This window comes from Sphaerodactylus townsendi, linkage group LG15, assembly GCF_021028975.2.
Source record: "Sphaerodactylus townsendi isolate TG3544 linkage group LG15, MPM_Stown_v2.3, whole genome shotgun sequence".
Lineage (NCBI taxonomy): Eukaryota > Metazoa > Chordata > Lepidosauria > Squamata > Sphaerodactylidae > Sphaerodactylus > Sphaerodactylus townsendi.
In genome coordinates, this window is record NC_059439.1 from 31,125,270 (window position 1) to 31,149,697 (window position 24,428).

A 24,428-nucleotide genomic window follows, 5' to 3' on the forward strand; every position below is an offset into this window, starting at 1 on the left:
TCCCCCCATGAGATACTCAAGTCGCAGCCTTTGGACAGGGTCCTTTGCACAGAGGATTATCGGCTGCCCTCTCCCCTCCTTGGAAGAACTCTATCATTCCCGGGCTTCCAAAGAAAGCCCAAATATTCGAGAGACCCTTGCCTCATCCAGCACACTTTGAACTGTTACCATCCGGGCAGACGCTACAGGTCTATCAAAAACGAGGACAAAGAGGAGAGACAGCTTCTACTCTAGAGCTGTATTATGCTGAACTCCGTGGCTTCGTGTTGATGTGTTTGGGGCTGTGTAGGGAGGGGTGGAGGAAGGGGAAAGTGAGGATGGGGTATGAGTCTGAAATTGTGTGCATCGAGGAATGCTGCTGTGAATTTTTGTTGTGCGTGCACAATGACAATAAAATGCTTATGCTTATGCTGAGCCTTTAGCAGCTGAACGAACTACAGGCAAAAATTCAATAACCTCTGTTGTCCTGCTGAGAAAAGTTACACTCTCTGAATTTCTGCCCAGGCCACAGTGGTCCAAAGCAGTGGTTCTCAACCTTCCTAATCCTGCGACCCTTTAATACAGTTCCTCATGTTGTGGTGACCCCCAACCCTGACATTTTTCCATTTTACAGATGGAGAACACTGATGCAGAGAGTCTCAGGTGACCCCTGTGAAAGGGTCATTTGACCCCCCAAAGGGGTCGCGACCCACAGGTGGAGAACCACTAGTCTAAAGCCCGAAGGAGTCCCACCAGGAAAAATAAATCGGGGATGCGTTTACTAGCCACCAATTCTGCTTTTAACAGTATTTTTCTCCACGTTTCTCTTTCATGTCTCTTCCAGCATATTCACACCCTCTGCAAAATGGTAAGTGTAAAGTGATTTTGAATGAGACTTCCCCACTGGGTTAAGAAACTATGTCAGGGGGTTGAAAAGAAGTCCTTATTGTGGGGGGTGGGGGTGGGGGGGAAATCCATATGATTGGAGCAGTTGATCTGTTCCTCGCTTAGAGATTCTTATGCAGGGAAGCCTGCGGTGCGACCCAGCCGGCCGCGGGCAATTGGTGCGTCCACCCTGCTGCCTGCAGGGTGGGCAAGGATGAAGCCGGCGGCTCAGCCTCGCCTGCTGCCGGGAAAGCGCCTGCCTCGCTCCAACGGGCCGGGCGAGAGGGGAAGCCCGTGGTGCGGCCCAGCCGGCCGTGGGCAATTGGTGCGCCTGCCCTGCTGCCCGCTCGGCTCGGGGAGCCTCAGTGAAGGGCAGAAGAGCCGCATGCGGCTCTCGAGCCGCAGGTTCCCTACCCCTGTGCAGTGCATTGGGGGAGCACCCACGACTCTTTCCCCATCATGGTACCTTCACATCACTGTCTGGATCTACACAACTACAACTCCCAAGAGCCTCCGCGGCTTCAGCTCATACGAGACCAGAACGGCTGGAAAGCGCAAGGCATGACGGGATTCGTAGTTTCTGCTATAGAACCGTTCCCAAAAGAAAAAAAGGACATTTCCTGGCGCAAGTCGTGCCGCCCAACGTCACATGACGCAGGACTGTTGCGTACGCAATCCGGGCTTTTCCCGGCTACGGTGAACGAATCCGGAAACGAACATGATAAGAAAGGAACACAACAAATAATCTGCAGACGGTAAGTGGGTGGGAGGGAGGGAAAAAAAATTCCCCCTCCGATTCTTTTCGCGCATGCGCACATTCTATCTCGGGCCCCCCCCCCCCCCCGCCCCTTCTAAACCCGGTCCGCGTTCGGGTGCGTTTGGACTGACCGTTACGGGCGTCGCGTTACCTACGCAACCGCATGGAAAGGCTTAGTGGGAAACCCCGCCCCCTGAAAGGGATATCCCCACCCTTTCCTGTAGGCGAGCCCCGCCCTCAGGGCCATGGCTAGGCGCAAAGCATGTTGGGGGCCCGTTAAACTTTGGTGTGGGTGCCTTAAATGGCCACTTGCAGGCGCAAAGCTTGCTGGGATACCTCTTGTAGCCTTAACCTTGAGTAGGGTGAGGAGCTGGGTCCAGGCCTAGTCCAATTCAGGTCAAGGCAAATTTGTTGGAGCCTGAATTGACTTGGCAAATGTTAAGGATTATGGGAATCTTGTAGGGTTTTTTTTAACATGGTCCAGTTCACCCCATGCCTTATAAAATGGCCACCCCAGTTGCACAGATTAAAATAACAATTTGGACGGTAGCAAAAGCAGGGAGTAAATATTTCAAATGAACATCATTTCATTTATTGGACTTGTACCCCGCTCTCCCCCATAGGGCTCAGAGCGGTTAACAACCAACAAAACAGAATAACAGACCAATTAACATGAACAGCAAATATGAACAATAAATAAATATGAACTGCAACAACAACCCCAAAACCATAGTCCCAGTTATCAATAATCAAACATCACTAAACATAGCATATCAACAGTATTAACATTTCTGGAGCTTTTGTTGGGAAGAGGGTGTTGAACATTTGGGCCTCTCTGGTCAGACTTGGCAGTGCCAAAGTTGTGGTTGTTTTTGACTCAGTAGGAATAGGACAGAAAACCATCTGTCGCACCTATTTGAGCCCAATCTTTGCAGGTCAAAGGCAGCCCCTGCAATTGGGCCTAAGAGGAACAGGAAGCTAGAAGAAATGCTGAGCCACTGCTCAAATGCGGTACTTCTCAGGTTTATTTATTTATTTATTTATTTATTGTTTAGATTTATAAACCGCCCCATCCCCTGGGGGCTCTGGGCGGTGAACAACATTCACATATACAATTAATTAAATCGATAACAACAATATAATACTAAAAACCATTAAAAGCTACTTAAAAACAGCGGTTAGCATCATAATAGGTGCCCTATTATGGCCAATTCAATTTAGATCACCCCAGTAAAAGAAAAGGGAGGGGTCAGGTTCCTCTCTGGGAGGATAATAGGTGGTAAAGTGCAACAGATGGTATGTGCAAGAAGATGCAGGGGGGGAAGGAGAGGGGGAGGGGGAAGGGGGCGCCACTCAGCGACTGGACACTCCAAGGGCCCGGTGGAACAACAAACAACAGGTTTGGCATGATGGAATAAAAAGATCTGTAATAATAGAAGAGCGTCCTTGAAAGACGGCTTGAAATAATAGATTGTGCCTTAAATTCATGGGAGTAGCTGGTTACCAGATGGGTGCTTTTCTCCCAAACCCCTCTAGCACATAGAGGTTCTATAGCAAATGTGCAAAGGGGCCCTCTGCAGATCAGTCAGTGTGAAGAGGATTCCCCAATACTAGAAAAACTGGCTGAAAGCATCCCTGTACTAGGATACATAACCAAACACCAGCTAAGGCTCCCCAAATGATCTTTAAAGGTAACTTTCAAACATGCTGTGATCACTAAACGCTCTTCAACTAACCAGGCAGTCTTTATGTTCAGCATAGCCAAGAGAGGAACAGTTGGACCCTCTATTATAGCCAGCATGGTATAGTGGCTAAGAGCAGGTGTACTCTGAACTGGAGAACCGGGTTTGATTCCCTCTCTGCCGCTTGAGCTGCGGAGGCTTATTTGGTGAACTAGATTAACTTGTGCACTCCAATACATGCCAGCTGGGTGACCTTGGGCTAGTCACGGTTCTTCAGAGCTCTCTCAACCCCACCTACCTCACAGGGTGTTTTTTGTGAGAGTGGAAGGCAAAGGAGATTGTAAGCCCCTTTGAGTCTGCTTACAGGAGAGAAAGGGGGGATATAAATCCAAACTCTCCTTCTTCTATTATAGATGAGCATTAGTGCAACACTCCTTCAGAGGCGTAGCAAGGGGGGAAAGCACCTACCGTGTTTCCCCGAATATAAGACAGTGTCTTATATTAATTTTAGCTCCCAAAGATGCGCTATGTCTTATTTTCAGGAGATGTCTTATTTTTCTGTGTTCTGTTCGTTGGGCATGCTTCCAAACAAAAACTTTGCTATGTCTTACTTTCGGGGGATGCCTTATATTTCGCACTTCAGCAAAACCTCTACTATGTCTTATTTTTCGAGGATGTCTTATATTAGGGGAAACAGGGTAGTGCACTGGTGCGTCCTCCGTCCCCAAACACCCCCACAAGGGCGTGCCCCCAATGCGTCCCCCCCCCCAACCTCTTGGAGCTATGCCTCTGCACTCCTTTGCTTTTTCTGTATAGATGGATCCTCCAACCTGCCAGCAACCGTCAACAGTGCTTCCTTCCAGCTCCCCCTTGCCCTGCTCCTGTCTAAGTAGAACTGTGTGCTGGAGCCAGAGTAGAGCTTCTGGCTGGGAACAGGCAGTGCCACGCAGAATGCCACGGAGGAGGCAAAACCAAGCGCTCATGACCGCCATCGGTACACGGCAATCCCGGTGAGAAAGGCTTTTTCACTTGGGGGTGATTTTTTTTACTGGGAAAAGTTGGAAGGAAAGGAGGGAGGGGGAAGTAACATTATTTGTTGGCGTAGCTCCCATTTTGGGCCTCCAAAATTACACTGAAGGAGGAACAGCCCTGAAAGTGAGAGAAGTAAAATGATGGACAACTGAACCACATTTACAACATTGAGGTAGAGTGGAAAGTACCATTTTTTAAAAAATGTGGTATGGAAAACAGTTTTGTGTTAACAGGCCGAAAAGAAGGCCTAAAATAGCTGCTGTGCAAGAGAGACTTGAACAGTTTTGGCTGAAATGTTTGCTAAAATAGCGATGTGGGATTTTTGGCCCTTGAACGTGACTCTCAGCCTCTTATTTTAGCTGTCGGCCTACATCTGTGGCTTTCAAGCGGCACCTGGAGACCAGAGACAAGTAAGTGTGGGGGAAAATGGAAGAGCTGGCGCACGAGTCAGTGCATGATGGGATCTTTATAAAAGGAGAAAACCTACGGTGTCTTCATATCCTGTTGCCCTGCTTTGCAGACAAGTTTGGAACTGCGTGATTTGTAGCTGACTTTCCAATGGCACCTTAGCCGGAAAAATGCAATAACTGTCTCTTAAATAAGATTTTACCTTTTTCCTAATACGCATTCAGTCTGGACATTACTGCTCTGGGAACAAGCTGCCATCTTTATTTGTAATTTTAAATTCAGTAGGCCCTATCCTCTTTCACCATGCTGTGAACTCCTTTAGGAGCAGCAGTGGCATAAGAGGTTAAGAGCTCGTGTATCTAATCTGGAGGAACCGGGTTTGATTCCCAGCTCTGCTGCCTGAGCTGTGGAGGCTTATCTGGGGAATTCAGATTAGCCTGTACACTCTTCATCATCCAGCTGGGTGACCTTGGAGTGAAACACAGCAAGCTCTCTCAGCCCCACCCACCTCACAGGGTGTTTGTTGTGAGGGGGGAAGGGCAAGGAGATTGTAAGCCCCTTTGAGTCTCCTACAGGAGAGAAAGGGGGGATATAAATCCAAACTCTTCTTCTTCTTCCCCACCCCCCACAACAAACACCCTGTGAGATGGGTGGGGCTGAGAGAGCTCCGAAGAACTGCAACTAGCCCAAGGTCACCCAACTGGCACGTGTTGGAGTGCACAAGCGAATCTGGTTCACCAGATAAGCCTCCACAGCTCAAGGGGCAGAGCGGGTTCGCCTTACAGGAGAGAAAGGGGGGGGGTATAAATCCAAACCTGGTCCTCCAGATTAGAGAGTACCTGCTCTTAACCACTACACTACGCTGACAGATTTTGGGACAGATTTAGTGCGCACATGCAGAATAATGCATTTTCAATCCTCTTTCACAATTGTTTGCAAGAGGAGTTTGCTGTCCTGCACAGTGAAATCCAGCTGCAAACCCTACACTACCGCCCTGAGCCTTTGGGGGAGGGCGGTATATAAATATGATAAATAAATATGATAAATTAAAAAGTTTGAAACCGTGCACGTAAATTTTGAACAAGAAACAAAAGATCAGGAAATCCCCCAGCCCTCTTGCTGTAACCTCTGCGTGCATTCAAAGCACGTAAATCACATAATTAAAAGCTGCTTGTACTGCCTTTCGGTTGAGACAGATTTAATGCGTTCCTTTCCATGGTACACGGCGATGACCGAGCGTGCTGATTACGCTCCAGGTGAGTTAACCACAGGGAAGAGGGAGGGTGGAAATGTAGTACCCCTTGGAGTTCAAGATGCGGTTTGTTTTTTAAAACTTTGGTCCTTTCGAGAGAACAGTCCCGGGAAGGGGCATTATTGACAGTTGGAAGAAAAGCACTTCCTGCGATCCCAATTAATTATATGCTTTCAAGTCTCTTTGACCCGCAAAGGAGGGCACTAGGTGAAGACGAGAGAAAAGGCTCGGTAGCTGAAGTTGGTGAAGACGTCGATCCGGTGGCTGCTTCCAGCTGCTGTGAGCACCTGAAGGCAACAGGATGGTGTGAGTAAAAGACCTTCGGGATCTTTCCACACAAACACACAATGCTTCAAACCTCGTCTCCTGCATCGCTTTCATTTTAAAATGTGTCTTCTCCCTCCAATCCACTTACAACCAGAGGTGGGATCCAGCAGGTTCTCACAGGTTCCCGAGAGTAGGTTACTAATTATTTGTGTGTGCCGAGAGGGGGTTACTAATTGGTGATTTTGCCATGTGATTTTTGCCTTAGTTACGCCCCTCCTCTCAGCAGTAGTGCGCAGAACTTGAAGCAGTCTAGCAGGAGGTGCACCGGCGTGCATGGCAGCCTGCGCCTGCGTGCATTCGTTTCCCGCCCAAGGACTGGCACAGCGGCTGCGTCCTTGCCACATCCCCGCCCAGCAATGCCCCGCCCCCGGAATGCCCGCCCACGCCCCCGTTGTTCTCCGCCCATCCCCATTGGTGCTACGCCACTGTTTGAATCCCACCACCATGGGAACCTGTTACTAAAATTTTTGGATCCCACCACTGCTTACAACCGAACTGGCATTCTGAAATGTGCTAAAAAGGACACCTGAGGAAACGCAGAGAGATGCATGTCTTCTCGCTGCAGAAAGCTCCTTGTTACCACAATCCTGGGCCCTGGCTATTAAATCAAAAACACTCCAGTCCTGGAATCCTGCTCACCATGTCTCTAGGTGTCTCTACCCCAGGGGTCCCCAACAGTTGTGAGCCTCTGAACACCTTTGAAATTCAGACAAAGTGTATTGGGGCACAGCCACAAAAATGGCTGTTAAGCTTATCCTCACTCACACAGCAAAGACCCTTGTGCTGTGAGAGCAGACAATTAATAATTTCAATGTCCAATCTTACTCATGAGGTAATCTGCATACTCTTGTTCTCTATATCTAACCTTAAAGAAAAGTTATACAGAGGTTGATCAGATAAGATTGTTCTTTTTATTGTAACTATATTGAGGATCCCTGATTTAAACACTTTGCGTGCCAGTTCTCACCCCAGAGAGACTGAAAACTTGCCACCTATATTCCAGAAAGCCTTGGATCTCGTCCTTGGTAGCACCACTCACGTTCTGATGCCTCACCAGAGGTGTAGCTGGGCCAGAGTAAGGGAGGTGCCGCACCCCCCCCATCTGCGGCACCCCCCTTACACCCCCTACCCCACCTCACCTTCTTACCTTCGTGAAACAGTGCAGGCTGGAGAAGCGGCCTGTTCCCTTCAGGCTGAAAATGGCCTGGTGGGAACTATACTTCCCATGAGACCTTGCGAGCCCCAAGGTCTCATGGGAAATGTAGTTCCCACCAGGCCGTTTTCAGCCTGATGGGAACAGGCCGTTTCTCCAGCCTGCACTGTTTCACGAAGGTAAGTGTGGGGGGGGCGGGGCGCCGCAGGGGCAATTCCCTCCCCCCAGGCGCGCACCTGGTGCAATGCCCACACCCCAGTCCCTAGTAGCTCTGCCTATGTGCCTCACCTGTCAAATTGAGTCTGCGTCCCATCCAGAGCCCCCTCCCTTGCAGAAAGCCAGTTCCCCAGTCTTGGAGCCCCCCCCCCACTCCCCATCCAGCAGGTACCTTGTGCTCTGGCGAGTGTTCGTTGATGGAAAGCGAGTGGATGCAACTGGGGGTGCAGGGGATCTGGGCCTTCACTTCCCCGCTGATCTGCAAGTGGTTGATGGTCGGGCCGTGGCCAGCAGAGAGGATCTGCGGAAGATGTCATGAATGGGGTCAGCAGGGGTCAGTTCGAGGGAAGTCAACAGTACATGTGAAAGGGATCTGGGAGTTTGAGTAGACCACAAACTGAACATGAGTCAGCAGTGTGATACGGCAGCCAAGAAAGCCAATGCAATACTGGGATGCATCAATAAGAGTATAGCGTCCAGATCAGAGGTCTGCAACCTGCGGCACTCCAGATGTTCATGGACTACAATTCCCATCAGCCCCTGCCAGCGTGGCTGGACCTGTGTTCAGTTCTGGGCACTGCAATTTAAGAAGGATATTGACAAGCTGGAACGTGTCCAGAGGAGGGCAACCACAATGGTAAAAGATCTGGAATCCATGCCCTATGAAGAGAGGCTTAGGGAGCTGGGGATGTTTAAGGAAGCGAAGGTTAAGGGGGACACGATAGCTATGTTTAAATATTTAAAGGGATGCCATGTTGAAGAGGGAGCAAGCTTGTTTTCTGCTGCCTCAGGGACTAGGAGTAATGGATTCAAGGTGCAAGAAAAGAGATTCCACCTAAACATTAGGAAGAACTTTCTGACTGTCGGGGCTGTTCGACAGTGGAATTCACTGCCTCAGAAAATGGTGGAGTCTCCTTCTTTGGAGGTTTTTAAAGAGAGGCTGGATGAACATATGTTGGGAGTGCTTTGATTGTGTGTTCCTGCATGGCAGGGGATTGGACTTGATGGCCCTTCTGGTCTCTTCCAACTCTATGATTCTATGATTCTAAGAATTAAATAATTCCCAGCACAAAAGAAAATAGTGAACCAACCACGGCTTTTTAGGTCATTTGGTTCATTCCAGGCAGACAGCAAGAGGAGGAAGATGGAAGGGGGACTCAAAAGGGAAAGGACGTCTCGGCGAGCCCAAAGGCAGACGACTCACCAGGTCCTGGTAGAACGTGACCTGCTGCTGACACTGCGGCAAGGGAAAGACGGTGGTGGGCGTGACAGACCGAAGGTGCCACAGCGTGAGTGCTGGGCCCCCACCACACACCTGGAGAAGGAGAAACAGTGAAGGGATCAGATACCTTGTGGGGAGGACCCAGGACTGCATAACAACAAGAGATCTCCGAGCAACCCAATTTCCCCCTCAAATAATGCAGGAAGACTCAGCCACAGCTTCTCACGCAAACACCCTCCCTCACTGGAGTTTCAAAAGAGATGGGGTGGGAGGGGAGAGAGCGTGCTTCCAAGAAGCTGGGGGCACTGATGCAGGGCCCACTGAGACCACCAAGAATGGTGTAAGCCAGGGGTGTCAAACTCGCGGCCCTCCAGATGTTCATGAACTACAATTCCCATCAGTCCCTCCCAACATGAGCACTGGCTATACTGGCAAGGGCTGATGGGAACTGTAGTTCATGAACATCTGGAGGGCCGTGAGTTTGACACCTGTGGTGTAAGCCCGCAGAAGGCTGAGAATCCCCAAATTTGGCAAGGGAAGTTCCCCATTTTCTTCCACCTCAGAAACTGACACACTCACCATCCAGTCAGAGTCTGTTGCTAGGCAACGGATCCATTTCCCGTTCTGCGGCCGGCTGCATTCCTAGGGGGAAGTGGAGGTGAATGTTATCAGCCAGGGGTGTCCAATTCATTTGTTACGAGGGCCAGATATGGCATAAATGTGACTTGGCCGGGCCTGGATGGCAAGAACAAAGACAGGACCGCCTTACCCCATATGTCCCTACACTGCCTCTGTGTTCAGCAGAGGCCAATTTACTGGTGGTCCCCGGCCCCTCAATGAAACGGCTGGCCTCCACTTGGGCCAGGGCTTTTATGGCCCTGGCCCCGGCCTGGTGGAACACTCTTCCTCCAACTGTCCGGGCCCTGAGGGATCTTCGGAGACTTCCGCAGGGCCTGTAAGACTGAGTTGTTCCACCGGGCCTTCGGTGAGGCCAGCCGCTGATGGTGTGCGCCCTTTCTGTCCCTCCTTTTAACATTCTGGGAGCTTGTGACGGCTATACCGTCCCCCTCTTTGGGAGGATTTTTATTGATCGTTTTAATGCTGGACGTCAAGTGATTTATGTGGAACGCTGTAATTTTATATTTTAACGATGTTCATTATATTAATTTTATTGCTATTGGTATTACTGTTTTGTAACACTTGTTGTTCACCGCCCAGAGCCCTTAGGGGATGGGGCGGTATATAAATACGATAATTAATAAACAAACAAACAAACAAACAACTGGGGAGCAACCCCAAGCGGGTCTACTCAGAAGAGTGCCCATTTTTATTCAAGAGGGCTTACTCCCGGAAAGCATTCTTAGGGCAGCAGCCATTTATTTATTTATTTATTTATTTATTTGCTTGCTTGCTTGCTTGCTTGCTTGCTTGCTTGCTTGCTTGCTTGCTTGCTTGCTTGCTTGCTTGCTTGCTTGCTTGCTTACCGCCCTCCCCAAAGGCTCAGGGCGGTGTCCATCAATGATAAAACAATTTAAAACGTCATAATATATAATTTACATAAAATAATACATAAAACCAAGACTACAGATGGCTTCAACCCCTCCCCCCCTTGTGTTCTTTGCCGTACAGGAAGACTCGAGACAAGGGCTGGGAACAGCAACCGGGACTCCTCAGTACCTCATACTTATGCACTTCAATGCACTGCACTTGACCTCCGGAACGCAAATCTGTAACAAAACAGAGACCCAGAGGTGACACCAGTCCTCTTTGTGGTCACCCAGTCAACCACCTCCATCATCCCCACCACAGAGGCCACAGGAACCCCCCTCCAATTTCATCTCCAAAGATGGACAGGAGGCATGCAGTTTGCCCCAGAGCATTCTGGGAATGTTATCCAAAATTCACACGCATTTATTTACATCCTACTTTTCTCCTTAATAGGGACTCAAAGCATCCCAAGGATAATACCTTTTGCAGGCTTCCAGCATTGTAAAGCAGCCTGCGTTATAATCACAGAGGATATTAACATGCCGACAAAATCTAAAAACATAACGCTGACAGAATCCTAGCCTTACCAATGCGAATGCGACAGATAACAGATGAGTGGGTTGAGTTCAGAAAGGTCTCAATAGGCCTTGCATATCTTCCTAAGCCCCTGCAAATACTGATGCTTGTGACTGAGCAGGGGGCCACTCTTTGAAAGGCCCTGCCTCAACAGAACACCAATTGAGAGGAAGAGGAGGAGTTTGGATTTATACACACCCTGCATGTGAGCTCCCAAAGGCACCTGGTGGGCCACTGCGAGTAGCAGAGAGCTGGACTAGATAAGCATAAGCATTTTTATTGTCATTGTGCACGCACAACGAAATTTACAGCAGCATTCCTCGATGCACACAATTTCAGACTCATACATCATCCTCACTTTCCCCCTTCCTCCACCCATCCCTACACAGCCCCAAACACATCAACACGAAGCCGCGGAGTTCAGCACAGCCACAGCTCTAGAGTAGAAGCTGTCTCGAAGCCTAGTTTTGATAGACCTGTATCGTCTGCCAGATGGGAACAGTTCAAAAAGAGAGTGTGCTGGATGAGACGGGTCCCTCAGATGGACTCTGGTCTGATCCAGCTGGCTTGTTCTTATGTTCTTACCCTACCTTTCTCTCCTGTAAGGAGACTCCAGGTGGCTTACAAGCTCCTTTCCCTTCCTCTCCCCACAACAGACACCTTGTGAGGCAGGTGGGGCTCTGAGAGAACTTTGACCAGCCCAAGGTCACCCAGCAGGAATGTAGGAGTACAGAAACACATCTGGTTCACCAGAGAAGCCTCTGCCACTCAGGTGGAGGAGTGGGGAATCAAAGCCGGTTCTCCAGATTAGAATCCACCTGCTCTTCACCACGACACCACGCTGGCTCTCCTTTAGAGGCAGGACACGGAGCAGGCCCTCCCACAGCTGCTATTAAGGGAGCACCTCAACGACAAAAACAGGCAGCCCAAATATGAAGGGAGGGGCAGGAGGAAAACACGAGAGGATGCACGGAGGCCACAGATTCTCACCCCAAAGGCGCACGGTGCCGTCCTCGCTTCCTGACAGGCACTCTCGAAGTTGATCCCGAAGCGCCAGGCAGTGGATGTAATCCGTGTGGCCCCGATATTCATGCTGTGTGGAAGGCAGGATGAAAACAGAGACAATGCAAAAACTTGCTGTGCAGAATCAGCAAAGTAGCCTGTCCGGGTCAGTGCTCTGGGATCAGCCCCACCAGTAACAAACCAGTGATGGGGCATCGGCCATCAATTGGGGAGGAGGGGGGTTCCACACACAGGACAGGAGGATCCATCCCTCCAATATTATTCACTTCTAGCATCCAGTGGCCAGAGGTAATGTCTCTGAACATGGAAATAATATATACAGGAATGTTATATTAGAAAAAGGGGCTTGGATAGATTTATGAAGTCGATCTATGGCTACCAATCTTGATCCTCCTTGATCTGAGATTGCAAATGCCTTAGCAGACTAGGTGCTCGGAAGCAGCAGCCGCAGAAGGCCATTGCTTTCACATCCTGCACGTGAGCTCCCCAAGGCACCTGGTGGGCCACTGCAAGCAGCAGAGTGCTGGACTAGATGGACTCTGGTCTGATCCAGCAAGGCTCTTATGTTTTTAATGGAGGTTTCACAACATCATTGGACAGAAAGCTCAGCTTTGCAGAATAGAAAGCTCAGCTTTGCAAAATAGAAAATATTTTGAATGTGCAGTAAAAACCCAGAAACTGACTGTCAAAAACATTTGGGGGGGGGGGGGGGGACTTAGGCCCCTTCCGCACATGCAGAATAATACACTTTCAATCCACTTTCACAATGGTTTGCAAGTGGGTTTTGCTATTCCGCATGGTAAAGTCCAGATGCAAAGTGGATTGAAAGTGCACTATTCTGCATGTGTGGAAGGGGCCAAAGGTGGGGTTAGGGGCATTCATTCAGTTTTAGAACACTTCCAAGAGAAAATGCTGAATGTGAACCCCTTGAGATTGGAGGGGCTGCAAGGGCATTATTCAATGCAGAAAACGCAATCCCCCTCCCCGCTTCCCGAAGGACTCACGGTGAAGGTTCCCGATTCCAAATCCATCATGTGGATAGCACAATCTCCTCCAGCCATTAGAAGACTGTTATCCTGGAGGAGGGAGAAAAAAACAATGTTTGTGAGCACTGAGAAAGTTTCAGCAGAAGGGCAGGATTCCAGCCCACTAGCACCTAAAAGACCAGAATGATTTCCAAAATATAAGATTTTATTCTGCTTCACTGTTCAAAATACAACAACATCAGAACTGATTTGAGAACTGTATTACCAACAGGATTTATGCTCCTTTCTGATAAGATAAAAATGGCTAAGCTTCTAAATAACTCTAATGCTAAAATCTCTGAAGCTGTGGCTATATTTTTACTCTGTGTTCTGCAAGTTGTGCAATAATGATCTTCTTATTGTATTTGGAATTCTTGACACGCACCGGTTTTATGCCTAATAAAGGTTTTGGATTTGGATTTGGAATATAAGATTTTGTGAGTCAAAGCTTCCTTTGGATCCGATGAAGGTAGCCCTGACTCTTGAAAGCATCTTCCCTGGCTGGTCTTTTAGAGAGCTACTGGATTCAAATCTTGCTGTGCACATTGAACAACTGAATTGAAACCTTTAATGGCATTTAAAAATATATCTCATAGGCATGAGGCTTGAAGGATATAAAAAGTAAGATCATTACATAAAACTTTTCAAAAAGAAAGGATTAAAAGTTTCGTTCAGCGAAAAAATTGGGAACGTGGGGTAACGATGACACTCAGAAATCTGGCCGTGGGTTCCAGTATTGAGACAGAGTTGCTGCCTAACAAAAAAGAGAGTTTTGGCAGCATCATGATGATGATGATGAAGAAGAAGAAGACGAAGAAGAAGAAGAAGAAGAAGAAGAAGAAGAAGAAGAAGAAGAAGAAGAAGAAGAAGAAGAAGAAGAAGAAGAAGAAGAAGAAGAAGAAGAAGAGGAGGAGGAGGAGGAGGAGGAGGAGGAGTTTGGATTTTTATCCCCCCTTTCTCTCCTGCAGGAGACTCAAAGGGGCTTACAATCTCCTTGCCCTTCCCCCCTCACAACAAGCACCCTGTGAGGTAGGTGGGGCTGAGAGAGCTCCGAGAAGCTGTGACTAGCCCAAGGTCACCCAGCTGGCGTGTGTGGGAGTGTACAGGCTAATCTGAATTCCCCAGAGAAGCCTCCACAGCTCAAGTGGCAGAGCAGGGAATCAAACCCGGTTCCTCCAGCTCTTAACTTCCTACGCCACTGAACAGCACCCAAGCCCCTCCCACATTGCACTGTGGCCGTACCTTGAGGTTGAGCTGAAGGCTGTTGATTTCTGGCACCTCCAGGCTGCTCCTGGGGAGGAAAGGAAAGAGGAGAACTCTGCATCTGTATCTATGCAAGAGAGAGCAGAAGGAAAGTAAGGATGCAAATAAAGAGGAAGCTCTACCCGTAAGGTGGCCTCCTGCTCCAGGCTTCCTTGCAACCCTAGAAGATAAGCAACAAGGAATTAACACCACCCCAGGAGAAACGAGGCAGCCTGGGAGTGAGGGGGGTTAAGGAACACTTCCCTACCTTCTTCACAATCTCGCTCCAGTTCCAGGCCTTGACTTCACCGTTACCAGCACTCAGTAACTGCCGGTCTGTGGAGACCATGGCATAGATGGGACCGTCGTGGGCTGTGGGGAAAAGCAACGTGTTTCAAGGACAGATGTGGCATGCAGGCGAAGTGCATCCTGGGATATCCACAGCTTGGAGCACAGCTGAGCGGAGGAACAGCTGCATTTGACTTATTCTTGCATCTCCCATGATTGACGGCATGCCAGGAAGTCAGAGTCAACTCCTGGCGACCCCACGACTATGGGGTTTTCATGGCAAGAGAGGAGCAGAGATGGTTTGCTATTTCCTTCCTCCATATAGCTACCCCAGTCTTCCTTGGTAGTCTCCGATCCAAGTACTAATCATTTTAAAAAAAATATTTTTATTGATATTTCAGAATTATTACAGATTTATACTGTATATCGTATATTTCATCCTCCATATCCTTCCCCCCCCCTTTTCCCCCTCCCCCTCTTCTTCTCTTCTTTAGATGCGCAGCAGCAGGTCCATTCTGTTCAATCTTCTTGTCCATTTTTCTTCTGTAATTCCAATTTCGTTTAACCAGTCTTTGAATTCCATCCAGATCCACTTCATATCTTTTAGTTTTTTCTTGCCATATTTGATTTCTTGACATGGTGCCGAAAATTTCTAAATTGTATTTGCTCCCATATATATTCCAACCATTTCTGCATTGTCCATATTTTTTTTGTCTTTCCACCCCAATGCTATTACTGCATGGGCTGCTCTGGTCATGAATTTGAAAAGCTTTCTCTTTCTTTGTTCTATTATTATATAATCCGATATGCCAATGAAGAATAACTCTATATTTATCTTTATTTTTACCTTTACATATTTTTCCATATATATTATAACATTTTCCACCAAGTACTAATCATGACCAACTTAGCTTCCAAGTTCTGACAAGATCCAGTTAGTCACGGCTATACTTCTCCCTCCTTGGGGCTAGAAACCTTAGTGGGTTCTCCAGTGCTAGTCTAGCAAATGATCAGGTTGAGATGAGCAAGTGCAATGCATCCTGGGAGCTCTTACTGTGTCACCTGGCCATGAACCTACCTGCAAAGGATACCACTGGCTTCTTACTCTCATCCTTGGCCTCTGAACTCAATGCTGCCGAGAGGCTGGATGGGAAGAAATGTGAAGCGTAAGGAAACTGGGAAAGGGTGCCCAAGACACAGAACACACCGAATATTAAGAGAGGCTTATAGATTACCTGAATATGGCAATCTCCCCAAAGTTGTTCCCGGCAGCTAAGAACTTGCCACAAGGAGAGATGCTCTGAGAATAGATAGTCATATGCAAGAGGTCGAGGGAGCGCTGAATATCCATCTGACAAGAGAAAGGGAGGAATGCCAAAATTAGCCTTGCTGATTCAGACAAGAGTTCATCTAGTCACATACTCAGTTTTAAGTCTCAAAGGAGAATTTTTAGCAGAGCGCAAGCAAAATATTACGTGGTGATTAATCAGGAGACACATTTGGAATCCCTCCAGATTGGCACGGCTGACTACAATGCATGCTGGGTAATGTCCAGCCGGCACAGAGATTACAGACTGTGGAACCCCTTCATGTCCTGGTGGAGTTGTCCCCTTTGGCAAGGGCATAGGTTCTGTTGAAGACTATGATGAAATAAACAAACTAATTAATCAGGAGTAACCCCCAGTCTGCAAAGACCATGGTGTAGACACAGGCTGTGGAAAGAAGAAACCCACTGCAAGATGGGCTTGACCTGAAGATATAAAGGGCATCCTGGAATATCCTGTGCTTTCCATCACTAACCACAATTCATCTTGGTAGCTCCCCTGATGCAAATGGGGATGACAGTACTAGCTGAATTTCTGCCCCTTGTGCAGATGTCAAAGGCTCAGGAGCTTTGGGAAGGGTGAGAGATGGTAGCCACGTACTTTCTCACATTCTTATATGAACTATTGCTGCCTGAACTGCTCCCTTTATAAATTTCTAAAGGCTCCTTTCTAGCTGCTTTATGTTAATCTGATGATACTGGTTTGCTTTCAGAATGAATGACAGAATTTCAGCCTAGTGCATCTGTAAACACATCTTTGAAGCACTCACCAACCATTAATATTTTGATAAGCAGTTAATAGGTTAAAAAGATAATGATAGTCCTCTGTGCAAGCACTCGGTCATTACTGAGCCATGGGCTGAGGTCACATCCTGATGTTGACTAGACTGACTATGTTCATAGGGTGGTTTATTTGTTGCCGTTGCCTTCCTCAGTCATCTACACTTTACTCCCAGCAAGATGGGTACTCGTTTTATCAGCCTCAGAAGGATAAAAGGCTGAGTCAGCTTTGAGCCGACCACCTGAAACTGACTTCTGTCAAGATCGAACTCTGGTCATGAGCAGAGCTTGCACTGCAGTACTGGAGCTTCCTGCTCTGTACCATGGGGCTCCTAGAAGCAGTTAATAGAAGATAAAAGCTGTGTCTATATGTGTATTTTCATGCCATGTGCACCAGAACCCTCAGCTGCTCAGAGATGGAGTTTCTAGAAGCCCAAGATACCTGCAAAGTAGAGGCAGTATTTTGAGAAAGATGGGAAACCAGACATTTGCAATATCAGCAAACCCATTAGAAATGAATCCAACCAGTTGGCTACAACTCTTTGGCTGGGTCAGGGGTAGGGAACCTTTAACACTCAAAGAGCCATTTGGACCCGTTTTCCACAGGAAAAGAAACACTTGGAGCCGCAAATAATTTTTGACGGGAGACGAAACGGGATGGGTGAGAGGTGTAGCTCGGCGGTGCCACCCAGCCGGCAAATTGGTGTGCGGCCCGACCCTGCTGCCTGCGGTGGTGGGCAAGGATGAATAGCCCCAGCTCAGCCTCGAAGCCACAGCCGGGAAAGCGCCTGCCTCGCTCCAACGGGCCGGGCGAGAGGGGAAGCCCGTGGTGCGGCCCAGCCGGCCGTGGGCAATTGGTGCGCCTGCCCTGCTGCCCGCAGGGCAGGCAAGGATGGGGCTGGCGGCTCGGCTCGGGGAGCCTCAGTGCAAGGGTGGCAGCAGATTGCGCATGCGGCTCTTTATTGAGAGTCGCAGGTGGCGTTCCCTACCCCTGTGCAGAAAAGGTGCATTTCATTGGGGGAGCACTCACCACTCTTTCCCCATCATGGTAACCTTCACATCACTGTAATCTGATTCCACACAACTACAACTCCCCGCGAGCCTCCGCGGCTTCAGTAGCTCATACGAGACCAGAACGGCTGGAAAGCGCAAAGCATGATGTATTCCAGTTACTGCCATAGAACCGTTCCCAAAAGACAAAGCGCGACATTTCCTGGCGTAAGTCGTGCCGCCCAAATGGAAGAAGGATCATGACGCAGGACTACGTGGCGTACGCAACTACTTTCCTGGCTACGGTGAACTAATGGTGAACGTGAAAGTTCGAACATGAGTATAAAGCAGCGAAACACAACAAAATGACCTCTGCAGACGGTAAGTGGGTGGGAGGGAGGGAAAAAAAAGCACCCCTCCGATTCTTTTCGCGCATGCGCACATTCCTATCTCTTTCATCTCCCCTCGCCAAGCTCCCTTCTAAACCCGGTCCGCGTTCGGGCAAGGTTTGGACTGACTGTTACGGGCGTCGCGTTACCCACGCAACCGTTACGGAAAGGTTTAGTGGGAAAACCCTCGCCCCTTGAAAGCGGGATATCCCCAATTCTTCCTGTAGGCGAGCCCCGCGCCCCTGAAATAGCTATAGGCGCAAAAGCATGTTGGGGGCCCGCTGTCTTTGGTGTGGGTATGCCTTAAATGGCCAATTGCAGGCGCAAAGCTTGCTCGGATGCACTCCTCTCGTAAAGTTTCAACCCGGAGTAGGGTGAGGAGAGTTGTATCCATTTCCAACTATAAATCGCGTCAAGGCAAATTTAATAAGAGCCTGAATCGACTTGGCAAATGTTAAAGATCATGGGAATCTTCTAGGTTTTTTTTTAACATGGTCCAGTTCCACCCCATGCCGAGTAAAATGGCCACCCCAGTTGCGTACTGACGTAAAATAAATAAATGGATTTCGTAGCAAAAGCAGGGAGTAAATATTTCAAATGAAATATCATTTCATTTATTGGATTTGTACTCCCGCTCTTCATAGGGCTCAGAGCGGTTAACAACCGTGGAACAAAACAGAATAACCGCACGAAACAACAGCAACAGGAATATGAACAATAAATAAAATATGGAACTTAAACAACAACCCCAAAACCACATGGGTCCCAGTCATCAATATTAACAACTTGTCACCACTAAACATAGCATATCAACAGTATTAACATTTCTGGAGCTTTTGTTGGGAAGTGAGGAAAAAAGTGCTGAATACTCACTTTTCTAATCAGACTTCGCAGTGGTGCTTTCAAAGTAGGTGGTTGTTTTTGACTAAAGTAGTGAATAGGACAGAAAACCATCTGTCGCACCTATTGGAGCCCAGGGTGGCCAAAGGCAGCCCCTGCAATTTGGGGCCTGGCAGGAAACAGTGAAGCTAGAAGAGCCTGCTGAGCCACTGCTCTTGCCCAAGTAATTTTGTAGGTTTATTTATTTATTTATTTATTTACCATTGATAAACCTTCCCCATCCTCTGGAAGGTCATGCGGTGAACAACATTCTCATATACAATTAATTCAACCGACATAACAACAATATAATACTAAAAACCATTAAAAGCTACTTCTTAAAGACAGCGGTTAGCATCAATGCTAATAGGCGCCCCATTATACAATTCAATTTAGATCACTTCAGTAAAAGAAAAGGGAGGGGTCAGGTTCCTCTCTGGAGGGACAATAGGTAAAAGCTACGTCAGATGTGAAAGCAAGAAGATGCAGTGTGGGGAAGGAGAGGGGGAGGGGGAAGTTTACTCCAGCTACTCTGGATTACTCCCAGGAACCGGTGGAACAAACAAACAACAGGTTTTCAAGTATGCATGGAATAAAAAGATCTGTAATAATAGAAGAGCGCCCTTGAAAGATCTAGTTTGAAAGCCAAATAGGGATTGTGTTCTTAAATTCATGGGGGAGTAGCTGGTTACCAGATGGGTGCTTCTTTTCTCCCAAACCCCTCTAGCACATAGAGGCCTGAGCATAAATGTGCAAAAGTGGGCCCTCTGCAGCACTGGGTCACGCGAAGATATATTCCCAATACTAGAAAAACTGGCTGAAAGCATCCCTGTACTAGGATACATGCACCAAACACCAGCTCGGCGCTCCCCGTAAGATCTTTTAAAGGTAATCCTTTCAAACATGTTACAGATCAATACTAAACGCTCTTCAACTAACCAGGCAGTCTTTATGTTCAGCATAGCTGCGATAGTGAACAGTTGGACCCTCTATTATAGCCAGCATGGCATAGTGGCTATATGCAGGTGTACTCTGAACTGGAGAACCGGGTTTGATCTCCCTCTCTGCCGCTTGAGCTATGGAGGCTTATTTGGTGAACCAGATTAAATCGCACTCCAATACATGCCAGCTGGGTGACCCGCTGGGCTAGTCACGGTTCTTCAGGTGAGCTCTCTCAACCCCACCTGACCTTCACAGGGTGGCGGTGTGAGAGTGAAAGGCAAGCGGAGATTGTAAAGCCCCTTTGAGCCCTGCTTACAGCAGAGAAAGGGGGGATATAAATCCAAACTCTCCTTCTTCTATTATAGATGAGCATTAGTGCAACACTCCTTCCAGAGGCATAGCAAGGGGGGAAAGCATCATAATAATTCCCCGAATATAAGCATTACGGTGTCTTATATTAATTTTAGCTCCCAAAGATGCTTTGCGTCTTATTTTCAGGTATGTCTTATTTTTCTGTGTTCTGTTCGTTGGGCGTATGCTTCCTGCAAAAACTTCTTGCTATGTCTTAGGCCGCTTCTGCACGGTAGGTTCGGAGATCGCGGGGACGATTTCGCTCGCCTTCGCGACGCAGAAAGCGTAACGAGTCACGCCGCGCTTCCGCGTCTGGAGCGCGGGCAAGCTTCTAGCTTTTAGGGCCAACGCGCCAGCCGCTGCTGACGCAGCGTTTTTCTTCATGCCTCCCCCATTCACTTCTGCCGAAATATTTTAATTGGAAGCAGGCGCCAGGCTGGTCTCAGGCTCCGCGACGCGCTTTCGGAGTGCCAGGGGACAATACTGGGCCGGCGCCAGCTGCCCAGCTGGCGACCGCCCATGGACGCGTCCTGTAGCCAGTTTCTACAGTCGGCGCACGTTTGTAATTCCTCGCCATTTCCTCACGCGCGAAACGCCCATTGTGTGATGCCTTATATTTCCGCACGACTTCAGCAAAACCTCTACTCATGTCTGTATTTTTCGAGGATGTCTTATATTAGGGGAAACAGGGTAGTGCACTGGCGCCCCTCCGGGTCCCTCAAGGCAAACACAGCCAGCGCGCCGTCCCCCCCCCCCCCCCCCCCCCCCCCAACCTTCTTGGAGCTATGCCTCAATTCCTTTTGCTTTTCTTTTTTTTCTGTATAGATGGATCCTCCAACCTGCCAGCAGCAACCAACAGTGTTTCCTTCCAGTTCCCTCTTGCCCCAGTTCCTGCTCTATAGGAGAACTGAAAAGTTGAGCCAGAGTAGAGGCTTCTGGCTGGGGAATGTAGCAGTGCCACGAGGAATGCCACGGAGGGTGCAAAACCAAGTTTTTCATGACCGCCATCGGTACACGGCAATCCCAAGCAGAGAAAGGCTTTTTCTACTCTAGTGATTTTTTTTACTGTAAGTGCTGGAAGGAAAGGAGGGAGGGGGTAGTAACATTATTTGTTACAGAGGCTCCCATTTTAAATACCCAAATTGCTACACTGAAGGAGTGGAACAGTTCTGAAAGTGAGAGAAGTAAAATGATGGACAATTGAACCATCGCTACAACATTGCGTAGAGTGGAAAGTACCATTTTTTAAAAAATGTGGTATGGAAAACAGTTTTGTGTTATCATGGGCCTTTTAAAAGAAGGGCCTAAAATAGCTGCTTTTGCAAGAGAGACTTGAACAGTTTTGCTTGAAATGTTTGCTAAAACAGCGATGTGGGATTTTTGGCCTTTGAACGTGACTCTCAGCCTCTTATTTTAGCTGTCGGCCTACATCTGTAGCTTTCTTCTTCTTCTTCTTCTCTTCTGCTGCACCTGGGAGAGACCAGAGACAAGTAAGTGTGGGGGAAAATGGAAGAGCCATGCGCATCAGCTTCAGTGCATGATAGATCTTTATAAAAGGAAAGAAAACCCACGTTCCTTTTCATATCCTGTTGCCTCCTGCTTTGCAGACAAGTTCAGAACCATGCGTGATTTGTAGCTGACTTTCCAATAATGGCACCTTAGTCGGAAAAATGTAATAACTGTCTCTTAAATAAGATTTGTTCCTTTTTCCTATCAATTTATCCTAGTTCCGACATTACTGCTCCTGGGGAACAAGCTGCCATCTTTATTTGTAATTTTAAATTCAGTAGGCCCTATCCTCTTTCACCATGCTGTGAACTCCTTTAGGAGCAGCAGTGGCATAAGAGGTTAAGAGCTCGTGTATCTAATCTGGAGGAACCGGGTTTGATTCCCAGCTCTAAGCTGCCTGAGCTGTGGAGGCTTATCTGGGGAATTCAGATTAGCCTGTACACTCCCACACACGCCAGCTGGGTGACCTTGGGCTAGTCACAGTTCTTCTGAGCTCTCTCAGTCTCACCTACCTCACAGGGTGTTTGTTGTGAGGGGGGAAAGGCAAGGAGATTGTAAGCCCCTTTGAGTCTCCTGAAGGAGAGAAAGAGGGGATAAAAATCCAAACTCTTCTTTATGTTCATGGGAATTGAGATGTGTGTCCTCTCCTCGGTCACTGCTGGACATATTGAAGGCTCTCTGCTTAGTTTTAAATGATTGGGCGTAATGCAGCGCTAGGAGCGTCCAAGCATAGCACATAATGCCATACCACAATATGAATTCCATTTTTGTTTTGTAGTAACTCACTGAAACACATGATGGTCTGAGTGTGTAGCATTGAGTGAGAAATTTACCGTTGGGTTGTGGTTTTTTTTGCCAGTTGCCTTCACTCTCTCCCCCTGTCTCAACAGGGAACCCAGCTCTAAGCACTTCCTCTCGGAGGACAAAATGGCTGCCCGCTTTAACTCCCTCAGCCTGGACAATGATCACATGTACAGTTCCAACGGTTTCCCGGTACGAGAGGAAGATCCCAAGTGGCAGCAGGCCTACTCACGACTAAAAGAACTACAGCTCAGGTAGATGAGATCACCATACCTGTGTGCGTTAGAATACCACCAGGGAAACCGAACCACAAAGCTTGTGGGAGCTAGTGTGGCGCAGTGGTTAAGAGCAGGTGGATTCTAATCTGGAGAATTGGGTTTGATTCCCCACTTCTCCACCTGAGCGGCAGAGGCTTATCTGGTGAACCAGGTGTGTTTCCGCACTCCTACATTTCTCCGAGGTGACCTTGGGCTAATCACAGTTCTCTGAACTCTCTCAGCCCCACCTACCTCACCAGGTGTCTGTTGTGGGGAGAGGAAGGGAAAGGAGCTTGTAAGCCACCTTGAGTCTCCTTACAGGAGAGAAAGATGGGATATAAATCCAAACTATTGTTCTCCTTTATGTCTGTGTCCTCCAGGCTGTCCTATGATGGCGTAAATGAAGAAGCCAGTTCAACAGATGAGGAAAATGAGGGTGGTGACGTAGTTGTGGATGGGGAATTCATTATGCCAGACTGTCCCATGCTACTGCTTCCATCCCTTGTGGAAGGGTCCCTTGGAAGGGTCAGTCTTGTTCCCGAGGACGTGTTGCTCTCTCTGTAAGTATAATTTTGGGTTGGGGAAGGAAGACAGCACAGAAGAAGAAAGTATTTGTAACCTAAACACCACCTTCCCTCCTGCTCCAAGGAATCCTTGCACGGAAGTCGTCCTGTGGAGTCCTCCTGGAAACTCCAGCCTGAACACCATCCGTATGCTGATGGCCAATGCATCGTCTTTGAGTGCTTCCAGACAACCTCAGCAGGAGGTGGGGATGACCCAAGAGGAAATGGAAATATGAGTGTCCGTCCCCCTTCAGCCGCTCCCCTTTGAAACAACGCCCTGATTTTTTTCAACCCGCCAGCCTTCTCAAGACTTTCAGCAAACGGCACTATGATCCAGCCTCATTTCACCATGTTTTTTACTCCTGTCTAGCAATACTAAATGTTTTCAAAGAGACGGCAATAACCGGATCCTCTTGCGCTCTTATTAGAAGCAAATTGTGAGCAATTGTTTATGGGTTTTTTTCTGATAGGAATCTTAAGGATAAATCAGGCCGTCAAATTGTAACCAACCCTTGCTGACCCCGTGAAGTTCTGCCTCACGGGGTTTTGAAGGCAAGAGACAAGCAGACATATTGGTTTGTTCTTGCCCGTTTCTGCACGGCGTTCCTAGTCTTCCTTGGTGGTCTCCCACCCGAATACTGATGCTTAGCTTCCAAGGTCTGGTGCTAGCAGAGGTCTGCAACCTGCAGCTCTCCAGATGCTCATGGACTACAAATCCCATCAGCCCCTGCCAGCATGGTCATGCTGACGGGGCTGCTGGGATTTGTAGTTCATGAACATCTGGAGAGTCGCAGGTGGCAGACCCCTGTACTATGGCCAGTCCTTCATAAGAGCAACGCCTAGAAGTGCTTGGACTTAATTTGCAGTTCCTACGTCGCACTTTTATAGTGGTCTTCCTTTGACAAGTTCAACTGTTTGTCGTCGTCGTGGCCCCCCTCCCCCCCCATTATATCCTCATAATCATGAGATACGGCAACCGGACGAATGGTAAAATGGTCTTTCTCTTGGGACGAATCCCATCTCTGGTGCTGAGATCTCAACAAGCATGTTGTCACCTTAGGGAAAAATAAAACAATCCGAGTCGGCAG

At 48.2% G+C, this 24,428-nt stretch overlaps 2 protein-coding genes across 2 annotated transcripts; one reads left to right on the plus strand and one right to left on the minus strand.

Moving 5' to 3' along the window:
• Positions 1 to 1,460: 1,460 nt before the first annotated feature.
• On the plus strand, positions 1,461 to 24,427 carry LOC125444531. Its single transcript, XM_048517001.1, has 6 exons — positions 1,461 to 1,619; positions 4,120 to 4,313; positions 4,695 to 4,745; positions 22,610 to 22,774; positions 23,158 to 23,337; positions 23,426 to 24,427. The coding sequence occupies exons 2-6, from the start codon at positions 4,120 to 4,122 to the stop codon at positions 23,574 to 23,576; spliced, it is 741 nt and encodes a 246-aa protein (XP_048372958.1). The 5' UTR covers positions 1,461 to 1,619; the 3' UTR covers positions 23,577 to 24,427.
• On the minus strand, positions 5,925 to 18,219 carry THOC6 (THO complex 6). Its single transcript, XM_048517000.1, has 13 exons — positions 18,168 to 18,219; positions 15,791 to 15,906; positions 15,634 to 15,698; positions 14,536 to 14,639; positions 14,411 to 14,448; positions 14,268 to 14,316; positions 13,005 to 13,076; positions 11,968 to 12,070; positions 10,591 to 10,640; positions 9,493 to 9,555; positions 8,896 to 9,006; positions 7,864 to 7,992; positions 5,925 to 6,282 (listed from the first exon to the last, which is right to left on the minus strand). Exons 2-13 carry the CDS (start codon positions 15,904 to 15,906, stop codon positions 6,199 to 6,201), a joined length of 984 nt encoding a protein of 327 aa, XP_048372957.1. The 5' UTR covers positions 18,168 to 18,219; the 3' UTR covers positions 5,925 to 6,198.
• Position 24,428: the final 1 nt, after the last annotated feature.

Bases quoted from the DNA above. Each gene is read 5' to 3' on its own strand.
- LOC125444531 (XM_048517001.1), top strand. From the start codon at position 4,120: ATGGATCCTCCAACCTGCCAGCAACCGTCAACAGTGCTTCCTTCCAGC. The intron at 22,775-23,157 runs GTAGATGAGATC...TGTGTCCTCCAG, and splicing joins CTAAAAGAACTACAGCTCAG to GCTGTCCTATGATGGCGTAA. The intron at 23,338-23,425 runs GTAAGTATAATT...TCCTGCTCCAAG, and splicing joins GAGGACGTGTTGCTCTCTCT to GAATCCTTGCACGGAAGTCG.
- THOC6 (XM_048517000.1), bottom strand. From the start codon at position 15,906: ATGGATATTCAGCGCTCCCTCGACCTCTTGCATATGACTATCTATTCT. The intron at 14,317-14,410 runs GTAGAGCTTCCT...TTTCCTCCCCAG, and splicing joins AGCAGGAGGCCACCTTACGG to GAGCAGCCTGGAGGTGCCAG. The intron at 12,071-13,004 runs GTGAGTCCTTCG...CCTTCCACACAG, and splicing joins TGGAATCGGGAACCTTCACC to CATGAATATCGGGGCCACAC.